This window comes from Lipophrys pholis (genome assembly GCF_963383615.2).
Source record: "Lipophrys pholis genome assembly, chromosome: 16".
Lineage (NCBI taxonomy): Eukaryota > Metazoa > Chordata > Actinopteri > Blenniiformes > Blenniidae > Lipophrys > Lipophrys pholis.
Genome location: NC_137634.1, coordinates 17,552,274 through 17,572,236, shown reverse-complemented (window position 1 = coordinate 17,572,236; position 19,963 = coordinate 17,552,274). Strand labels below are relative to the sequence as shown.

The following is a 19,963-nucleotide window of genomic DNA, read 5'->3' as shown; positions in this document are numbered from 1 at the left end:
GGCTCCTCCAGAATAGCCCCTTTGTTTGGATTGGTGGTGCTCTGGCGGCCAGTGGTCACCATCTGGATCGCACATTTTCACCCTCCCTTTGAATTTACCACCCCGACACCGTCTGCCAGCGCGCCCCGCCCCTCCCGGCGGCGCACTGGCTGAAGTGAACCGAGCACGCGCTCTCCCTCGCTCGACTCTCACCGCAGTTATATAATGAAGGAAAGGCGCGTCCAGGTCTGACTCCGAGCGGCAGAAATATGTCGGTGTCGCATCACTCTGACTCCACTCCAGGGACAGCGAGACGCTGCTCGAGGCAAGAGTTTAGATGAAATGTGGAGAGGTGTGTTCAGTAGCTCCTGCTGAAGTCCCCATGAAAAGAAAGGCGCTGCATTTAGAGACATTACGGTAATTTGTACATTTAACATTTCGGCTGCGGGAGGGCTGGCGTCGTCATACGTGCTGCGTTTAGAGACACTACGGTAATTTGTAAATTCAGCCTGGCTTCTGTCAGCGGGAGGGTCTGTGCTGCGTTTAAGTGCTCCTGTCAGAGTGCGTACATTTCACTTTCAAATGTAGATACCGTGTTTTTTTCTCTCCCCAAGCATCAGCCTCAAAAACAATAAAATAAAAAAATCACTGTGGTTGTTCTAAGAATGAAAATAAACCTCCCTCTGAATTTATTAGTCAACGGAGCAGAAGTTTTGATTTGTTTTTATTTTTAAGCTTGTTTTGTTTTAATGTACTGGTCAGGGTTTCACCTCAAGACAACCCAAAACGTATTTCAATGTGGAAAATAATTTCTCAAAAGGAATTTCACTGTAACATCCAGTCTCTCATCTCTCTGCCAACTTTAGGTCCTGATGTAAACACTGATCTAGGTGACTTATGAGAGGTATTTTTTTTTCATTCTTTTTAACCCTAACCTTTAAATTTGTGTTTGTGTGTTTTTTCAAATCAAAATAATGAGCAATCAAAATATTAGGACACAATCATCCATCCATCCATCCATAACATCTGAACAAGACAAACAAATCCTCACTAAACAGGAAAATGGCAAATTAGTGCAAAGGGAAATATACAAAATGACCCTAATCCCCTGAAATACAAACTTGATGTCCACTAAGAAGCAAAAATGATCACAAATTAACACAAAACGTCCTACATTAGGAACAGATAACTTCGTGATTAGAATCATCTCATGCAGACAAAACAATAACATACCCCGCATTAGGTGTGGCATATCTTTGACAACAAAAGTTTCAAACATAACAGAATCTTGAGACTTGTTTTGGAAGAACTCAGAGTCGGAGCATTCCTGCAGGTTTCTGAGAGCCTGCTTTTAATATTTGGTGCATGAAATAATAAAATCTTTTAGATTCTGACTGGGTGCCACGGAGACCAGGTTTGATCCAGATGACCTGAGAGGTATGAATGGCTCCTCAGATAACATAGCTTTGTTGTCACTGCTAGTAATAAATCAAAATATGCTCAAAATTTAAAACATCTGAGATCTGGACTCATGTGATTGATTTTCTGGGAGTTGTCTAAGGACAACTGCATGGATTACCTCTCTAAATACTGTCAGACCTTTAATCCTTGCTATACTCTTCAGGTGATTGTTTTTTATAGCTGGTTAGACTCGGGTTATTCGATTTTTGCCTCTCAAAGCATGAGAGATACCAGCTTGGTTATTGCTTTTTTACATATATTTATCCAATGCACTTTGTCCTGTCTGCTGGTAAAGTAGCTTTGATTATCCAGGACATAGAAAATGTGATTAAAGAAACATTTCCTCGTGTCTTCCATAAAATCCCATCCCGTGTATTTCAAAGATATTGCACAATTACCACAGAAAAGAAACAGTCAAAGATTCAAGGATTAATATTGACATGTTTGTTTACATGTCCTGGAACCAAATTCCCTCCTCAAGGCTCGGTCGACGGCAAAAACATAAATAAATATAGAATGAAGAATGAAATAGAATAGCACAATTTCAAATAGAAAAGAAAAGTAATATGAAATAGGCACAATGTTAAGATAGGGCTAATAAAAACAATATAGACAGTGTTTACACAGTAATATTCACCATTATAGTGACTGTGAACAAACAAATAACACATAATCCATAAGACTAAGAAAACAAATCATATAGATTATCACATACTGTCAAGAGGGTCTTTCACATGTCAATAATATAGATTTCCGACAGTCCCTGAAGGCAGCAAGTCTCCGGGTGGACAGATGTCGTCACCTGTGCGCGTGCAGGAGGAGGCGGGGCCTAAATCTCAACTCCTGGATGATCTGACTCTCTGGATTTACGTCTTTTTCTCTTAACATGAGCACAAATCAGAACAAGAAGTCCCCACCGTCTCACTTTCTCTCACACTTTGGAGTTTTCTACGTTTTTGTGAGACCGTGAAGTTTGATGTGAGTGAAGTTTTTAACCTTTCCCTCGTCGGCGTGTGAAGAAGAAGAAGGAGTTCCCAGGGTCGGTTCGTTTTGGACTAAACTCCATCCTTGCTCGGCTCTGACCGGACGGGGACTACGGGGATGTGAGATTCGTTTGCGCCAGCGAGCAGCCGCGGAGTGGAAGTGGAAGTGAAAGCGAGCGGGGGGAGAGAGAGAGAGAGAAGACGAGGGGGAGCTTGGGAGAAAGTCCTGAGCCGAAGTTATGAAAATGACGGGAGCCATGGAAACTTCTTTCAAGGCGGCATTGAAGAAGCCGCCCCCGCTGCGGACAGCAGAGGTAAACAAAACCATCGTCCCCTCTGAACGTTCCAGCCTTCATGGCAGGTTTTTTTTTACCTGAGCTCAGCTGTCAGCAGAGTTTCTCACTTCGCAGCACAGACACACACACACACACACACACACACACACACACACACACACACAGACATGCTTATTAGTACACACTGTACAGTCTCCGTCTGCTAAATGACACGGCTTTTCTCTGAGAGGCTTCTGTGGTGCTCAAATCTCGGGTGCGAGGACCTTAAATGGGCCTCTGAGGGTCAGAACCGGGGTCACGTCCAACAACCCCTGAGGCCACTGTGCAGGAGCTGAATGTGCTTTATTACACTGTAGTTTGGATTAAAAACGACCAGACCAGAGGGACAGCACAGATGAAGCAGTTAAAGCCAGGAGAGATGTATTGCGATATGTTGGACAGATAATGTTGGGAATGCAGGAAGAGATCCATGGATGCAATGAAGGAGAGAGACGAGCTGCTTCAGAGCGAGAAAGTGCTTCACAAAGTCAAAAAGAAAACAAGCAAGGAATAAAAGCAACAAAAACAATAGCAGGAATAATTGTAGTTCTGCGTAATAAAACATTCTCCTTAAAAGAAAGTGTAAATATTGCTTGTGACCAACAAGCCAAAACGCCACTGTTAAAGTAATTGAGATTTTATGGAAACTCTGGTCAAATGTAGTCATGAGCAGACTCCTACAGGACTTTCCTTTATACGAGGAAGGATTGGACAGAGGAGAACTGGTGTTTGGGAAAACCCTTTTTTAAAATTTTTTTTATTTTGGAACTGCACTACATCCTGTGCCCGGGCTTACTAAACAAAACATAACGTCACGGCTTCTCATCAGACGGCTTATGCCGTAAAACCCACGAGATAGTTTGTGTAAACGTGAGCCTTGAATGAAGCCAGTTCAGTTTAATCATCGCCGCTTTCCCAGCCCTCCTCTTCCTCCCCTGCACTCCTCCCTGCACCAAAGCCGTGGAAACACAGCTGGCCTGTCATTGCTTTCGGTGGCACGCTCTCCCCCCCCCCCCCCAAAAAATAGCTCACGCCGTACTCCCTTCCATGTCCCACCGCTGGTAATAGTTCTGAAGAGCAAGCACTTTTTTCCTCCAAATGTTTTTTAAAAATGCTTTTGAAAAGGTCCCTTTTAAAGGCGCTGATCCTCTGTTTGTTTGTGGGTGGATGCCAGGTTGAAAGCCTCTTTCACACCTCCATAGAGGGCCTTTGTGCTCCCCCACGAACAAGCCACAACAGCCGTGTTCAGTCCACAGATGTATGACACAGTCCCAGCAAAGTGAAGTGGATCTGGGATCATTTGGGAATCCGTCTCATGATTGCCAGCGCTTGAAGAAAGTAACGACCTGCCGCCTGACTCGGTTTCTTTATGATCCCCGGGGCCGAGGCGAAGTCCATCATAAAGCTGACGGATGGGTTGTGTTTTTCTGTCGCCGTATGTGATCATAAAATACCTCAGATATTTCATTATGCAACATGTTGTTCTTCACTAGAGTTTTAAAGTATCTGTACTTGTCGGGAGTAGTTGTGTTTGGGACAGCATCTTCACTTCTTGTATAACGACACAAATATTTATTCTTTAATAAAACAGGTTTCTTACTCTTGTTTTGGTATTGATTTGCGTTTGAGAGACTTTATGACTCTTTAGTGCAATAGCAACAAGTTCCAACCTAAATATAAGTAGTTCCTCTGCACATGCTCAGTAGATGGACAATAACAACAATGTTTCCTCCGGGGTGTCATGACTCCCAGTCCAGCTTCTCCTGGGAAGTGATGTCACGGAGAGGGTCGAGACGTGGGGTGATGACATCGTTTTCAGCAAATGTGTGTCTCGCATGTCCACACGTCAAAGCCGAGGCGGCATTTTCAACTTTCCACTCTGAAACCCGTTAAAAAAAAAACATGAAACCAAAACGTTTACGGGCTCCTGAAACGCTGCGCCGTGTGGATGATCGGCCAGAAGAAGATGTGGTTACGTGACAAGGCGTTGTCATGGGAACATGGCTTTAGTTTATGTGTGTGTGTGTGTGTGTCTTTGTGTTGTGATGAACTAGTCCGAAGTATACATGGGAAGAGCAGGATGCAGCGGTGGCTCGTTAGCTCGGTGTGACGACACTGGGAGGGACTTCCTGTTTCCAGGTAGCAGTGCGGCTGGAGCTACTTTGATGTGGCGTTTTCTACAGAATGTCTGAATGCGATCCGGGTCAGAAAATCACATGAAGCGATACATTAGGTCGAAACCACAAAGAATACAAACCCGCTTTACTTCTCGAACTATTAATAGTCCTCTTAATACCGCCGTTTCCCATCTGTTGTGTCGTTCCCGCAAACGTGCCTTTGCTCCAAACGCTTTGTAGCGTCAGCGAAAATTCTTGGAGGCGCTGAGACGTGCTGGTGGTTGGTCCGTCTCCTGTGCAGATGTTCGGCTCGGTGGGTAATCTCCCCCGCCGCAGCTTTAATGCCTTGTCAACCTTTCCCAGTTTGGTGGGGTGTGCGAACGGCCCTACCTTTCCTCGTTGCCGTCCAGACTGCCTGGTGGTACGAGACGACAAATCACGTCGGGGTGATTTATGGTGGTTTTGGCTGCAGCTCGCTCCAGATTGGACGTTTATGGGAATTCCAGCCATCACCAAGCCCGCAGGCTCCCCAGGGAAGCTGCGAGTAGAAGGGAGAGACGGAGAAACACAGGCGCAGTATGTTGGAGAACGGCGGCGGCGGAGGCGGAGAGGCAGACCAGTGTGTGGTCGCCTCGGTCAGGACTGTATTCTTGGAGCGATTGCGAAGGCGTGCGTTTCGGCAGAGGCTACCAAATCACAGGGGTTCCGAGCTGACGCTGACGCAGCTCTGCAAGTGGAAGGATCGTCCCGCTGCTGTTTGTCTGCAGTTCTTTCCCAGGTTCCTCCCCACCCAACCTCTGGTGTTGCCAGCCTACAGATGTTTGCTCAGTCCGAACCCTTCCTTCAAAGGAAAAAATAATGCTGATATGTTGTATCCTAATTCCACAGTCCAAATTTGGACAAACTATTCATGCAGCCCCCTTTAGAAAGTTCTACATTTTCTAGTTTCCTGCATCACGTGTGGTAAAGGTGTCAAACGTTTCACTGTATTCTGCACCAGAAGGTTTAATTCAAATTGCCTTCACGCTGCAGTCATTTTTGGTAGTAATTGTTTGGTTTTGTAAAAATATTGACGCGTTCATAACGTATACTCTGCACCGCAACAAAGAACAACTTTAAAGTTTAAAGTGAGAGGTTATTGTGGCACTATTTTACCTGTCATTGGGCCGTATGTGTCCCCTGAAATCAGCCCTGCTGAAAGGTTTGCCTAATTCTGGTACGTCCTTCAAAATGGAGCTATACCTCAGCTCTACACGACACCTGTGTTCTTCTTTTTCAAAAAAAACAGAAGTGGAACGGAAAAACACCAGTTCTCTCGTAAGACTGAAATTGAACCTTCTTGGTTTGAGGCTTTTCACTCAGGCATTTCGTGCTCCACCGACGAGATGTAGGTCACAGACAACTGTGGGAAGCGACAGGAAGCAGACCGCGGCGTGTCGCATCATGGTGGGCGTGTCCTCATTTCGCGACAAAATTTCCCGAGTCCCCTTAATTGGTGTGATCGCGTTTCAAGTTGAGGATGTGTTTCAAGGTCAAGTGTGGGTTGAAGTCAGCCCGCAGGAAACGAATGCAAGTGACCTGACGCAGCCATGGAGACACAAATCGACGCGCGTGTTTGAAGCTGTACGTGCAGCCACACAGTGTGTTTCACACACAACCCCATGCTTACTTTGCTTCTGTTGCTCAGCCCTGTCGCATTGCTCCAGTTGCCTCCAGCGTTGCCCGGGGGGCATCGTTCTGTTATCGCTAAAGAACAACTTGACCGTTCGTCCACTGCCGTTTATTTTAATATTGAATACGGCAGAATTTCCTCCCTTTTGCTCGTCATTGAGTCTGAACAACCAGACCAGAGATCCACGCGCTCTTCTCAATGGACGACGCGACAAAAACCTATGAATTAGCGGCTTCGTTGCTCGTTGGAGGAGTAATGTCATTTTAACCCAATTTCAACCAAATGCGTGTCATTTCTGCTCGACTGAAATTCCAAACGCCTCCATGCTGGTTTAACAAACTCGTTTTTTGAACTGATGACAATCTGGCGAGCAGATCAGTGATTGAAGTTGTTAATGGGTTTGCTTGTTTGCGTTGGAACATCACCTGCTTGAAAAGGCTGCTGGGAATACCTCGAAGCTCCGCTGCGGTGCAGTTGTCTCCACGCTGCCCACTCCCCGGGGCCGCGAGGCAGCTCCAAACTGTGAGCTGCAGTCAGAATGAGGCGGCTCGTCCCTTGAAAAGCTGTTGCGAAACAACCCGCTTCTTAAGTGGCTGATCTGTCTGTACGTTATGGAAAAACGACTCAAAAGGACTTTTACATGTGATATCTGAAGGGGTCCCTTTTAAGGATGGCATTGAATAAGTCACCGTGTCGAGGTCTGCTTGCCTCATGGAGACATTTTGTTGCCACACGGCAAAAAAAAAAAAAAAAAACGGCTGAAGGAGGACTGAATCATAATGAAGTGCGTTTGTTGAGACACGTTTGAAAGCTGTGCCCTGCATTTTCTCCCCGAGGATAAAGCTTAGATGGAGGAGGTGGATAACCGGGGGGGGGGGGGGGGGGTGACGCTGTCGAACATCAAACTTTTAACACACTCCACAATCCTACATCGCAGAATCCTGCAAACTGTTTGAAACTTACTACTGCGGTTTGTCGACTTTGCTTCGATGCAAGGGGAAACACTGATCAGTATTTCTCAGGGTTTGAGAAGCGTTCTGCATCGGTTTCTCACCTTGTTGGAGAACCTGTGGTTTTGGCATCTGCTGATGTGAAACGGAATCGGTCGCACTTCCTGTCACCCCTGGCATCGTTTTTTTTTTTTTTTTTTTTTTTTTTTTACCCGCGTGTCACAAGAAAAGCACATATCGTTAGAAGGAGGAGAGGTGTTTGTCGACAAAGGAGATGGAGAAAGGAATTGAGGCGGAAAATCCTTTTATCCTGTCAACAAAATGAGCAACAGCAGAACTGAGTGGAAGTAAAATGGTTTTTATAAGCAATAAAGAAACTGCAGAGACGCAGAAGGCGTGCAAAGAAAGATGTTCCCCGAGTTAAGAAAAATCTTATAAGGTACCCAATCGAAGAGGCAAAAAAAAAAAAAATAAAAGAGAGAGAGAGAGAGAGAGAGGGCGGGAACTTGAGAAACTATACAGGTAATCAAAAAAGATGCCTCAGAGAAGGGGAGGGGGGAAATATGGATGTTTAAATTGAGAAAAAGCCTGAGCGTCAGCAGGGGAAGAGAGCCGCAGCAACATATAATCAAAAGTTTGGCTTGTGAGAATGAGAAAGCAAACTTTAGATGAAACTTCAGAGGGCTGGCAAATGAAAAGTGGACGTAAGAGGTGGTCCACGTCGTGAGTTCAAAGGGGGGGGTGACGTCAGTCTAATAAAGGACAGAAACTAACTTGGAGTCATGATGTATTGTGTGGCACGTTCTAAAATGATCCGTCTTTCAGTAATGCAAATGAGGACTAAAAATCTACAATTTGAACAATTTGATTTCCTTCTGCCAGACCGAGGGCTCTCGGGAAGATGAGTCGCCGTTACGGTAGATAAACACAGGCGGTTTCAGAGAGACATACGTACTAAGTAGGGAGGGTGTGTGTGGACACAAGCCTTTCCTACACGTGGGGGCGTTGCCACAGGAAGTGATGACAGATTCTGACCCATAAGGTCCAGTTTGAGTAACGTAGTCCATTGGCCATTCTTCCCAGGTGGCGTAATGTTTGAGATCTAATTCAAATCAAACATGTAGAAATCGTATACCTTTACAAAAATGTATCATTTGTCATTATACTGTACAGTGACACGCTTGTTTTGATCGATTCCTGAATTCCAAAGATTGTATGGAACATGACGCTCAGACGTTGGCCGCAAAATATTCTTGGTCCACGGGAGCTTTTTTTTAAATAGGACCGTTTTAATTAGTTGTTTTGTGACAATAACCATTCTGCGTTGATCAGGTTTTTGTCTGGTGTTCATTTTGTGTTGATGATGATGATGATGATGATGATGATGATACAATCCTTGAACAGAGTGATCTCTGTTCTTTCTGTTGCCTTTGACGTCGCCAATATGGACGCAGACTTCGTTTACAAAACGCTTCCACGTAAATAGGGACAAACTTTCGTAGCGTTTCCCGTGTTTCCACGACAACGGAGCTCGGAAATGCAACAATTTCAAAAAAGGGGCTTCCAAGGTGGAACTTTTAGAAAGACATCATTTTCATAACGCTGCAGTGTAAACGGCAAACTTTTCTCAAACTAAAAAGCGAAAACAATGCTTCTTTACTCATCGTGTAAATGGCGACGCTCACATCTCAGTAAAAACTCAACATTCTACATTAAGCGTTCTCTTTTTTCTAAAGCCAACATTTTTGCAGGCGTCACTTCTATTCACTGGCACCGTGAAGGGAAGCGAACCTGCGCTTTTGATTCCGAATGTTTCATTGACCTCACGCAGGCCGGTCAGGGACAGGCATAATGCTGCATGTGGGCTGTACAATACACAGAGCGTGTTAAAGAGGGATTTATTGGCCCTGACTCTGTACTGTACTTCTTCTCTTACTAGGAGAAGTGTGGTGAAATGAGACACAGTCATTTGTTAAACACATGACTTGATCATCGCCTGCTGCTGTAATATTAATGACTTTTTTTTTTTAAAAAGAAAAAAATTTCCTTTCAATGAAGGGCCCTTATTTCTTTATGTGTGAGTCTTCTCGGGGTATTCGTTTCCTCTCTGAAAGCCAACAGAACTGTTAAGTATGGAAGTTCCTATATTGACTCAAAAACCTGAGACCCTTAGGCAAGAAGGATGACCCGACCCAATTCATCAGCCTGAGCATTAGTCAGCTCTCATCCAGGTTGACTTACGGGTTGAGACATTTCCACATTGACAAACCTTTTACATTTCTAAAAATCCTCTGCACTTCCTCATTCCGGTCCGCTTTCGGAGAGTTTTGGGAGAGCCGTGGCAATACCAATGACTCACTTTGAAATAGAGCTCAGCCTGTGGCCTCAGGACTGCCATGATGTCGATGTGCTGGCGAGTTGCGTGTGCACCTTTAACTCGAGGCAGCACATAAACTAGGAGCATCTCAGCACTGTGCATTGTCTTGTACTTGAAACACACACACACACACACACACACACACACACACACACACACACACACACACACACACACAGCGGAAACATCAACAAACCTGAATATGCCAACAAACTGTCGCTGTGAGATAGGCAATGTGAAATGAAATGGTTACAAAGCAGTATGTGTGTGAGAGGGTTGGTAGCTGTGGAAAGACAGCCTGTGTGTGTGTGTCTGTGTGCGTGTGTGTGTGTGTGTTTAAATGGATGAATAAACACAGCCTTCCCCTGACCCGGTACATTCAAAGCACTCCTTGTAGATCCAATAAAGGCCCCTCCTAACTCGGCTGAAGGGCCTGAGCATGGGTAGGCAGACAGACCTTGAACAACAACTGGTTTTGGTCATTTAGGGTTTTTTTTTTGTGACTTTTTAGTGGATGATTTGTGGTCGCTGGTTATCAAACAGTACACCAGTTACCTGCTACACATGGCAGCAGCCGAGCGAAGTCTGAGAAATGGCTTGAGTGATGCAACGCGGCAAAATTCTTATTTAATATACCAACAATAGCAATCCGTCACATGATGTGTCTGAGTGCAGCTATCTATTGGGTACGTATTGGGTACACCGTGTAACATCATTTCCTGCGGCCTGTCCACTTGTGCTTGAACCGGAATCGGCTGTGAACGACTGAGCTACCACAGAACCATGAGTCAGAGAAAAAGGTTGGAGGCGTGAACTTTTCCCTGCTCGGGGGAGCGTCTTGTTTGTGTACTTGATCACACTCACTTTCGGTCAAATCCGTATGGATCTGAGAGCATGAGCACTGCGAGTTTGCATGACGTAATCGTAATATTATCACAATCCAGTGGATGCGCAGTGAGTCAGCTTTATTTCGTGCCAATGAAATCATGTACCAACACCACGGCAATCGAGTTGTGGCTTGTCTAAACTGCCTTAATCATGCTGTAATTTATATTTCACTTCAGCTTTATAATTACAAGCTTGTTTAAAAGAAAAAAAGAAAAAAAAAAAAGCTCTGCGTATTAAAGGCTGTTTTGAAGTCCCTCTTTCACACGGCGGCCCACAAACAACGGCCGGGCTTTGTCCCGCTTGGGTATTGTTTGAATGTGAAGGCGTCAGCTTACCCCGTGGGTACCACAAGCGGCCTCCCAGGCCGCGCCGGCCGGGCAGTGCGAGCATGTTTGCCCTCTGCGCTTGTGCAAACACTGTAGCATGTCACTGCTACTGTGTGCGTGTGTGTGTGTGTGTGTGTGTGTGTGTGTGTGTGTGTGTGTGTGTGTGTGTGTGTGTGTGTGTGTGTGTGTGTGTGTGTGTGTGTGTGTGTGTGTGTGTGTGTGTGTGTGTGTGTGTGTGTGTGTGTGTGTGTGTGTGTGTGTGTGTGTGTGTGTGTGTTGAGCTGCATTCCATACGGGACAGCAGGCGTGAAGAGGAAGATAGCGTCAGCTCTGACCTGTCAGGTTTGCGGGGAATGCACATCAAGGCTACACATGGACTCATCTTGCATAGTTCAGTCAGGCCGTCACAGTTCCCTTGACAGGCTGAACATCAGTTGATCGTTTGCGTTCCTCTGGCTTTTCTTCTGGAAATCATTTATTTATTTATTTTTACAATGCGATCGGAGGGAATCTGCAGAGGGGCGTATGAATTAGAGCCCTAACAATCTTTACAAAATGTCACCTTTTCCATGGTGATGGGTTTCCAAGAATACTCTGTTCTCATTAAATTCGCCCTCCGGCGGGTGAGGTTGTACAGAGTGACCTGCTGTGTATGCAGTGACAGCTTTATTTCTGAAGATGAACAGTTTCAACAGCCAGCAGGCAGGTGCTCGTAAGTCCAGATAGACCAGCTTCCTTTTAGTGTTTCTGTGGCCATGAGGTCATCGCACGCCACAGCAAAAGAAACTATTAGAAAGTTCTCGGCAGATTTGAGTGGAGACATTCTATGATTTTTAATATTTTGAGTTTGGTTGAAGGTTTTTATGACTTTGTGTTTTTGTCACAGCAAAGCTCTTGATTTCCAGTAAGTTCTCACCAGCTTTCATGGTGCACGGCGGCACACGTTGGCGGAGGTCCTGCCATCTTAACTCTTTGCTGTCGTGTTTGTGTTTCTGTCGGAGCAGACGGAGGCCCGGAGGCCCTCCTGTGCAGGAACCTGTTGCTGCCGTACAGTTTTACAAGCTTGCAAAACTGGTCTGGAATGTGTGTCAGAAAAAGAAAGCAGCAGATTCTTTCAGCTGTTTGGTTTTTTGGTTTTTTTTTTGTGTGTGTGTGTGTCTGTTTGCTCTAATTGTTGGGCTTGAGGAGCTTCCTGTTCCTCCGATTTGAACGCTTGTGCATGGATCTATACGCTTGTGTGTTTATAGCAGGCTAATAGATAACAGATAACATCTTTTCCAACCCTGAAGGATTTTATTGATAGGTCACATTTTCCTTGTCGTTTTTTTGTTGTTGTACGTGAGTGCATGCAGTGTTTGTCCTCATGAGAATGAATGAGTGAAGTAAAATAGGCTTCAAAAGGAATAATAAATCAAAGCCCTACTTACATTGTGTTTGTGTCTTCCAATTCCTTTTACCGTTTTGTCGGTAATACATTTTGTGTTGCACACAAATGTTATAAAAAAATAGTTGCTATATGTTTGTGCCTGATTGGCTCTCCAATAATGTCAAGTTTGTGCTTCATAACCAACCGATCTACCAGAAAAAAGAAAAAAAAGAGTATTTCAGTGAGAAAATATATGATGCGGTAGACTATTTCTTTGTCTTTTTTTCACTTCTAAACAGTGCCTCATTGACCAGCCTTTCCATCACCGTCACTCCAAAAAGTTGGAGGTGGTCTCTGATGAAACCGGCGCTGTGGTGAGCAGTGTTGTCATCCTGGAGTAATGCACCGGTCCCAAACTGAGGTGATATGGCATCGGCGTTGCTTTCAGATCCTCGTCTTGGCGATCGGGCCCCTGACTGTCAACTCCTAGAGGCACCAGAAGCTCAAACTTGTTCGACAGTGGCAGAAGTGATTTGCTTTTCGTGAGCAAAACTCTGCTGCTCGTCTCAAAATGTGCGTTCCTGACCAACGTGGCACCACTTGAAGCACGATTTTCATTGTGAGAAGTGAAACCTGCTTGGCTGTTCAGCCCACATCGAGCCGGGATGCTGTTGGTGAGCTGTGCTCGCATGCAGCAAAAACCCTGTCGGCTATATTTCCAAACGACTCACGCCGTGTGGGGAAGGATCCCTTCTCCTCCCAGTTCACACGGGGCGCCGCCAAAGAAACCAAAAAGAATCTGGGGGGAGATTTTCATTGATGTATTGACCGGCTACACATTGCGATCAGCCTCCCTGTGTGTCCAGAGTGTCCCGCCTCTATGCGCGCACTGTCTTCATGGGTTGAATGTGGAGCTGCAGAATGGCTGCAAGTTGCACAACAATCTGCTCTGTTCCGCACCGACGAATTTCACTTTTCTTTAGCAGCATTAGCCACAGCGTGTAAAATCTCACGCCGGTGACGTTATTGCCGTCGCACAGCGGTTAATGACAACAGTGATGAAAAATCAGACTGCGGAAGCTGTTCGAAACTTGCCACGCCGTTCGGGCAATCAGCCTGGTTTTTATGATTGAGAGAGTAAAAAAAGAAAAAGAACAATCCAATCTGTACTGAAAACACATCATCCCAAAAAATAGGAAGAGTAACTGTTCTTGCCCTGAAATTGTGTTAAACACAGATATTAGCAATAAACAGTCAATAACGCATAACATAAGTCGTCCTTTCATCATCCTCTTTCTTTTTTCTGCCCACATTGGTTTTGGACCTCCTGTTTTTTTTTGAATACTTGTGTTTGCGAGCGCAGTAAAGGAACATGTTTTCTCATGTGTGGCAGGTTCAGCAGAGCCCAGCTGGCGCGTTGGGTCCAACCTCTCTGCCCCCCCCCCCCCAGTAAATCCCCGGGAGAACGAGCTGTCGTCAACAACAGCAGCATTCTTCCCAGTAGCCAGGCGGTGCACGTACACAAGGGGGACACAACCTGTAAAAGGAGCCCACGCCGCTTTTCTTATTTTTAAACTTGTATGTGCGCCTTTGTTTGGCCCATGTAAAGAAAACGAGAAAGGTGGTGGTGGGGGCAAGGTTATTGCAGACGTTCCCTCCAGAGGACCGAGCTTTTCGACAGTGAGTTACGCCGCATGGTGAGATGAGTCAGGACTTGGTTATGCGAATTTTGCAAAAGTTTTCAAATTGGTGAAGCGATTTAGAGATTCCATCAATAAAATCTCAACGCGGCAGCTGAGGTGGCGATTTTTCAGATTTATTCACTTCAATTAGTGTTTTATACGGGGGACCGGGAGTCTTCCCCGCTTTCATTAGACCTCTGTACCCGCACTGCGTCTCAAGGTACCGAAAACCGGCAGCTGCAAATGTGTTCGTTAGAGGAAGGACGACCTCTTCTGATTTTGCATTTGTGTGGAGGAAATGATGCAAAATGGTAAGTTGTCAGATATCATCGCCTTTTATCGTCTGGCGGTCGAGTCAGTCGGACTTTTCCACGTGAGCCGCCGTTCACTTTGGATGCCACGCTGCCGTTCTTGGCAGCGGACAGGTAGAAGACTGGACCGTGAGACAACACCTGCTACAAATCCTACCAGGCTTTGTCTGTATTCTTTTAACTCCTTCAACCGGCGACCGCATCAGTGCGGTCTTTGTTGAGGAATCCCATCTCAGTCACTGTTATTTCTTTTCCGCGGCCCCACACCGTGAGCAGCCGCGACCTGTGTCTGACCTCCAGCCAGAATCGAGAATGGGGTTTTGATTGGCTTTACATCACTTGCCTTGTTTAAACATCACGCGTGTGTGTGCGCCCGTCAAAAAGCTGTGACTGAACAGAAAAGAGCTCCAACTCTTCATTACACACAGATATAGCAGATTTGAAAATGAGACATTGCTTGTCCATTTTGACATTGAAGACTTAGCTTGAAGCTATCGGAATCCTTTTTTTCTATTGCAGCTTGTAGGCATCAGACACATGAGAAACCTTTTTTTTTTTTTTTTTATCTTTTCAGATAACTGGACTACACTTGTGTTTGCCACGTGCTCCTTTTCACATGTTTTTAGACGATCTCGTTGCCCAAAAGAGGTGAAAAATGCCAGTTAAGCTTCATCAACATTTTAAATAGTAATGTATGGTTGTCCATTGATCCAAGCTTGCCTGTTAAATCTGAATTCCTCTCATCTTTAGAGACTAAAGCCAGAAATTTAAGAATATTTACTCAGTTAAACATTGATCTCTACCGTCATTGCACACTGTAGTGTTCGCAAAAAATGCAGCTAACCTTGACATCAACCTTTAGGACTGTCTTTGGAAACCAATGAAACAGATTTCGAAACCACAGATGACCCACACTCCCAAAAACACTTGGAAACACTTTTCAAAATTGGCAAAAAAAAATGTCTGTCTGCGTATCTGAACTTAAATGGTGGTAAACCGACCGACACTAAAACGTGCAAGGCTCTGTTTTTTTTTTTTCTTCACTTAAATTCATTCCCATTTCCCTCAGATGGCTGCGAATGTGCTGCTACTGTAGTTGCTCGTTTTATTCATGCTTGATGCTGCGTTGCAGTATCTCACTGTTCTTCATCAATGTGCAGTCGGAGTGCTCACCAAGCTGTAAAGTTCTCCCAACATTGTAGAACAGGGCGCTGTACAGCGGAGTGTGTAATGGATACTAGTAATGTGTGGTTCTTTCTGCCGTGACTGCCTCTCTCTCTACCCACCACTTTGGCAGCGTTTTCTTCCCTTTTCAAAAACTGTACATCTTAAAAAAAAAAATCACATAATGACAACTTCCGAGTGTAACTTTGGAACGCCCCGAAGTTTTACAATCTGGCGTCAACTGCCCCATCACATCCATCTGACACCGGGGGGGGGGGGGGGTCGCTGCCAGATGACCCTATTGAGTTTGATTATGTCTGCAGTGCTGACAGAAGCAGTGTTGTGGGAGGCCCGTGTTTGGCAGAACCCCTCAGTGGAAACACTGAGTCACCGTCCACATCACAACACAAACCCCAAGCTGCCATACACCCCCCCCGGCACCCCACCCCCCACCCCCCTCGGTCTCCTCCTAAACAAAAAACCAGGATGCCAATTCTACAGGAGCAGAGACTACAAAGACATTCATACCTTTTTGAATTGTTTTCCGCAGTATTGTTTGCCGAAGTGACATGAGAGGTGTTAATATGTGTCTCAAGTACAGGCGTCATCCACCTTTTTGAATACCCAGGCGCAGTTTATATGTCTTCAAGTGAAAATGCAAAACTTTCGTCGTGTTTCGGGCGTCCGTCTTCGTGACAAATGCAGCTCGGGGCCACTATATCTGCAGCTTTTCTAAAGACGGCTCCCAAGATGGAACTTTTCGAAAACACTCTGACTGTCTCCGTGACCTGCCTATGGTAAATAGTTCTCGTGCACATTTTTCATTTGATCTGCATCCTTAATTTCAGCAGCTTACCAAATATTTCACACTCAAAACAGAGTAATCTTCAAGTTGGAATATGAGGGTTCCCGATAGCATTTTGAGTGAATACAAATTCACGTGAACAAGAGGTTGCTGGGACAACATTCCTGTCTGAGAGAGCAATGCTTTTTTTTTTTACATTCCTCTATGTTACAACCTTCACAAGAATGAAGACAGACTGGAAACAACAAAAGGAAACAAAAGAAACTTCTTTGTACCTCAGCATCACATGGACTCGTGCTTCCTCCCGTACTCACCTCTTCAGAATTAAAATAGCAGTACAATCTGAATGTGAACAAGTATTTGGAGCACAAGAATATTAGCCTACTCTTTTTTTTTTTTTTTTTTACTGTATCTGCAGGTTTGTACAGTGGCCTGGATGTAGCCTGCAAGGGGGGTTCAGCAGCACGGTGGAGCAGAGCAACCCGAGTCTTTGCAATGTTTCCTGTGAGCTGGAGCTGCCGCAGGCATAAGCTGTTCCATTTGCAAACGTGTCTTCAGCACCATTCGATGGTGGCAACGTGTGTGCACTCCTATGGTGACAGCTCGGTGTGAATGTCACGTGACACATTTGTCTGTAGAACCTCTTGGTCACATTATTGTATTTTATTGATTTAGTGATATATTGGATTTAGATTTTTTTGCCCAAGTCAAGGCACTTTAAAAAAAAGAAGAAAAAAAAAAAGTACTTTCTGTTTACCAACACATGCCTCCCTTGTTTCTCATTAGTCACCTGCTACTTCGAGTCTTTTGTTTGACACGTCGGACAAGAATTTACAGCGCTCACCTCTGGAATGTGGGGAATGTGACGGCAGGATTCCTTAAACTTCCTGCCTGCCTTTGTGAGCACAATTCAACAATGACACATGGAGGTTGGCTGAGAAAAGATGCTCACATACAACGTAATACGGCATCTGGATGTATTGTTTTTAACTCTGCCCTAAACCTAAGTCTAACAATCAGCAGAGCTCCACCTTGTTTAACTCTTAGGGTTAGTTTGAAAGGGCGTTTGAATTGAGAGACCAATAGAATAGAAATTCTTCCTTAATCTCCGAGGAACATTTCTTATCCTATAGTGCTTTTTTGTTTTTTGTTTTCATGTTTCAGGTCATATCGGTTGCATTTTTCCTCTCTCGCACTGTTGCTGTTTGGATATCAGACACCATTGTGTACATCTATGTCACGGTGTGGTTGTTTTTCCTCAAAATAATGTGTTTTCAGACAGATACTCTGAGGAAAGAGAAAGCAAAAGCATCAACTCTTCACTGAGGTTATACCAATACTGAGGTTGTTTGCGTGTTTGTTGCATATAGCACGACTAAACAAGTGTGCATTTCCACAGTTCTCAAATACCTACCTTGTTGTACGTCTTCAAAGATGTGGCAGCGGTGACTTTATTCCTAACCTGTACCTCCAGATCGGGAACAGGATGCCTCAAGATGTGACAGCAGATGAAGTTGTACACTTTTGCAGTAGGTGACACAGTTTCACACAGCAACAGTTTATCTATAATACAGTGGCTAGCTCCAGTCCTGACCTCCCGACTGTCATTTTAAATACTTTGAAGGAAATCTGTCCTCCATAGAGCATGGAAGTGATGATCTGCACAGATTAGGCTGCATTTAAATATCAATACACTCTTGTGTTTATGACCCTTTGAAGATTGAAGGAAAAACACACAGTACATTTTAAGTATTCGTATTATTAGTATTTCTGATGTGCAGCAGCTGATGTTTACTCCCCACATGTCTGTCAGCCTTTTGACCACACACTTCTGCTTCAGCAATTAGCCATCCATCCCCTTATCACACTTTTACACGGGTTGAGTAATAACTGACGCTGTTACAGTCATCCAGGATTGAGAAAATGCACTTTGACAAGCCTCTGGGGAAAAATCTGGGCCGTGTCACGTCGCTATATTTCTGCCGCATTCTACTTTAATCAGTGTTCAGACTGTGTGTTAGCTTGGACGGGTATGTCATGTCATATTAATGTAAAGTTTGGAATTTTTCTCTGACCTTTTTTCCTGAACTTATCATGAATTCCAATGAATGAGCCGTCTCTGAGATTCTCACTTTTTCACAATACAGCTATGTAGGCTCTAAATAGTTATCATGCAAAGTCAGATTATGTCACAAGGACAATTGTTGTGCGATATTGGGGGCTTTATTTCAGACTATGCATCTAGAAATCAAGGCAATTATCATGTATTCTCTTAGGATTTGGGTTAAATCACAATTGGTCAACAGTTCTGCTCAGGGAACTGCAAAGTTTTACCCGATTGACCTCTAATTTCTCTACAGGCTTTAGCTCATTTTGTTTCCCGTTTTTCTGTTCTGCATTTGTCATGATCAGACGACCTCAAGACCTCGGTGGTCTCGGTTAGTCTTTTTTTTGGTTTGCCTACTTCCGTCAAGGCAGGGAATGTATTCATTTCAAGATCCCACAGTTGAGTGAGTGAGAGAAAGTTCATTCCCGCCAACCTCTGTGGCGGTGGGGGAGTTCATGAAAATGGCCCACTGTCCAGCAAGTCCACTGTAACGCGCATCAGGTTAAGCATACACGGATAAGACGCAGCTCAGTGGAGGAGGTTGTGTGGCATCTAGAAAGCTGACTGGAGGTCTGACTTTGGCTTTTGATGTCGTGATTCACTTTTGACACACTGCGCTATTTTCAGTGTACGGAGGCACGGATTTTAATTCCGTGAATAGTTTTACTAAATATATTAATTGTGCGCATTGGTCTCGTTTCGGCACTGTTTGTAGTGGTTGGATTTGGCTTAGGTTTTGCTCGCACTATAAAAAGCCGTCATTCTTGTTTCACCTGGTTTGAATGACTCCGTGGGGCCCCAGGAGCCTCTGAAGCTCATGTGAAACCGAACCAAACGAAAACAGGCCTAATTCTTCCAGTCCCACGGGCTATCTGAAGCGAGCGGGCCCAGCTGTAAGGAGCTTTGTTGTTATTTGTCTTTGCAGTCCAAAAAGAGAAAGTGTAGAGCTTTCGCTGCTCCGGCTCTGCCTTTTGATTTGTGGCGCTGCGCGGAGCGCGTGAGAAGCCGATGCTGCCTGTCTGAACAGATCGGTGGACGAGGTGGGCTATCTGTTCCACATTTCGGCTATCCGACAAAGCCCGCCTGTGGCTGCAAGGCCACGCGCACGGCAGTTTATGGGCCAAGTGGGGGCCGCGCGTCGCTCATTCCGGTTCAACTTAAGTGGAGAGAGAGCAGTGCGGTGTTCGTTTACATGCCCCCTCATGTTCACTTCTGTACGTTTCTGCCTCAACTGAACAGCCCGCCTCAGCCTTTGCATGGTGGCCGAGCTCCGTCTGGCAGCAGCCCGCAGTAACCGCGCTCAGCCCGGTACTGCGTGTTCAGTCTCCCAACATCTGCTGCAGCTCCAGCTCACGTAAACCTCCCCGACTGCCGCGCTGCCCGTCGCTGAGGGGCTGCGGAGATTGTTTGGGGGAAGGATATTAGTCTGAAAACCACAAG

General features: G+C 45.2%; 1 protein-coding gene across 2 annotated transcripts in view; it reads left to right on the top strand.

The window, feature by feature from the left end:
* Positions 1-2,252: 2,252 nt before the first annotated feature.
* The window catches only part of rapgef6 (Rap guanine nucleotide exchange factor (GEF) 6), a 135,266-nt gene continuing 117,555 nt past the window's right edge, over positions 2,253-19,963 (top strand). For both annotated transcript variants that reach the window (XM_080483628.1, XM_080483627.1), the window contains exon 1: positions 2,253-2,737. In XM_080483628.1, coding sequence (XP_080339754.1) covers positions 2,663-2,737 — 75 coding nt within the window. In that variant the 5' untranslated portion in view covers positions 2,253-2,662. The remainder of the gene's footprint in view (positions 2,738-19,963) is intronic.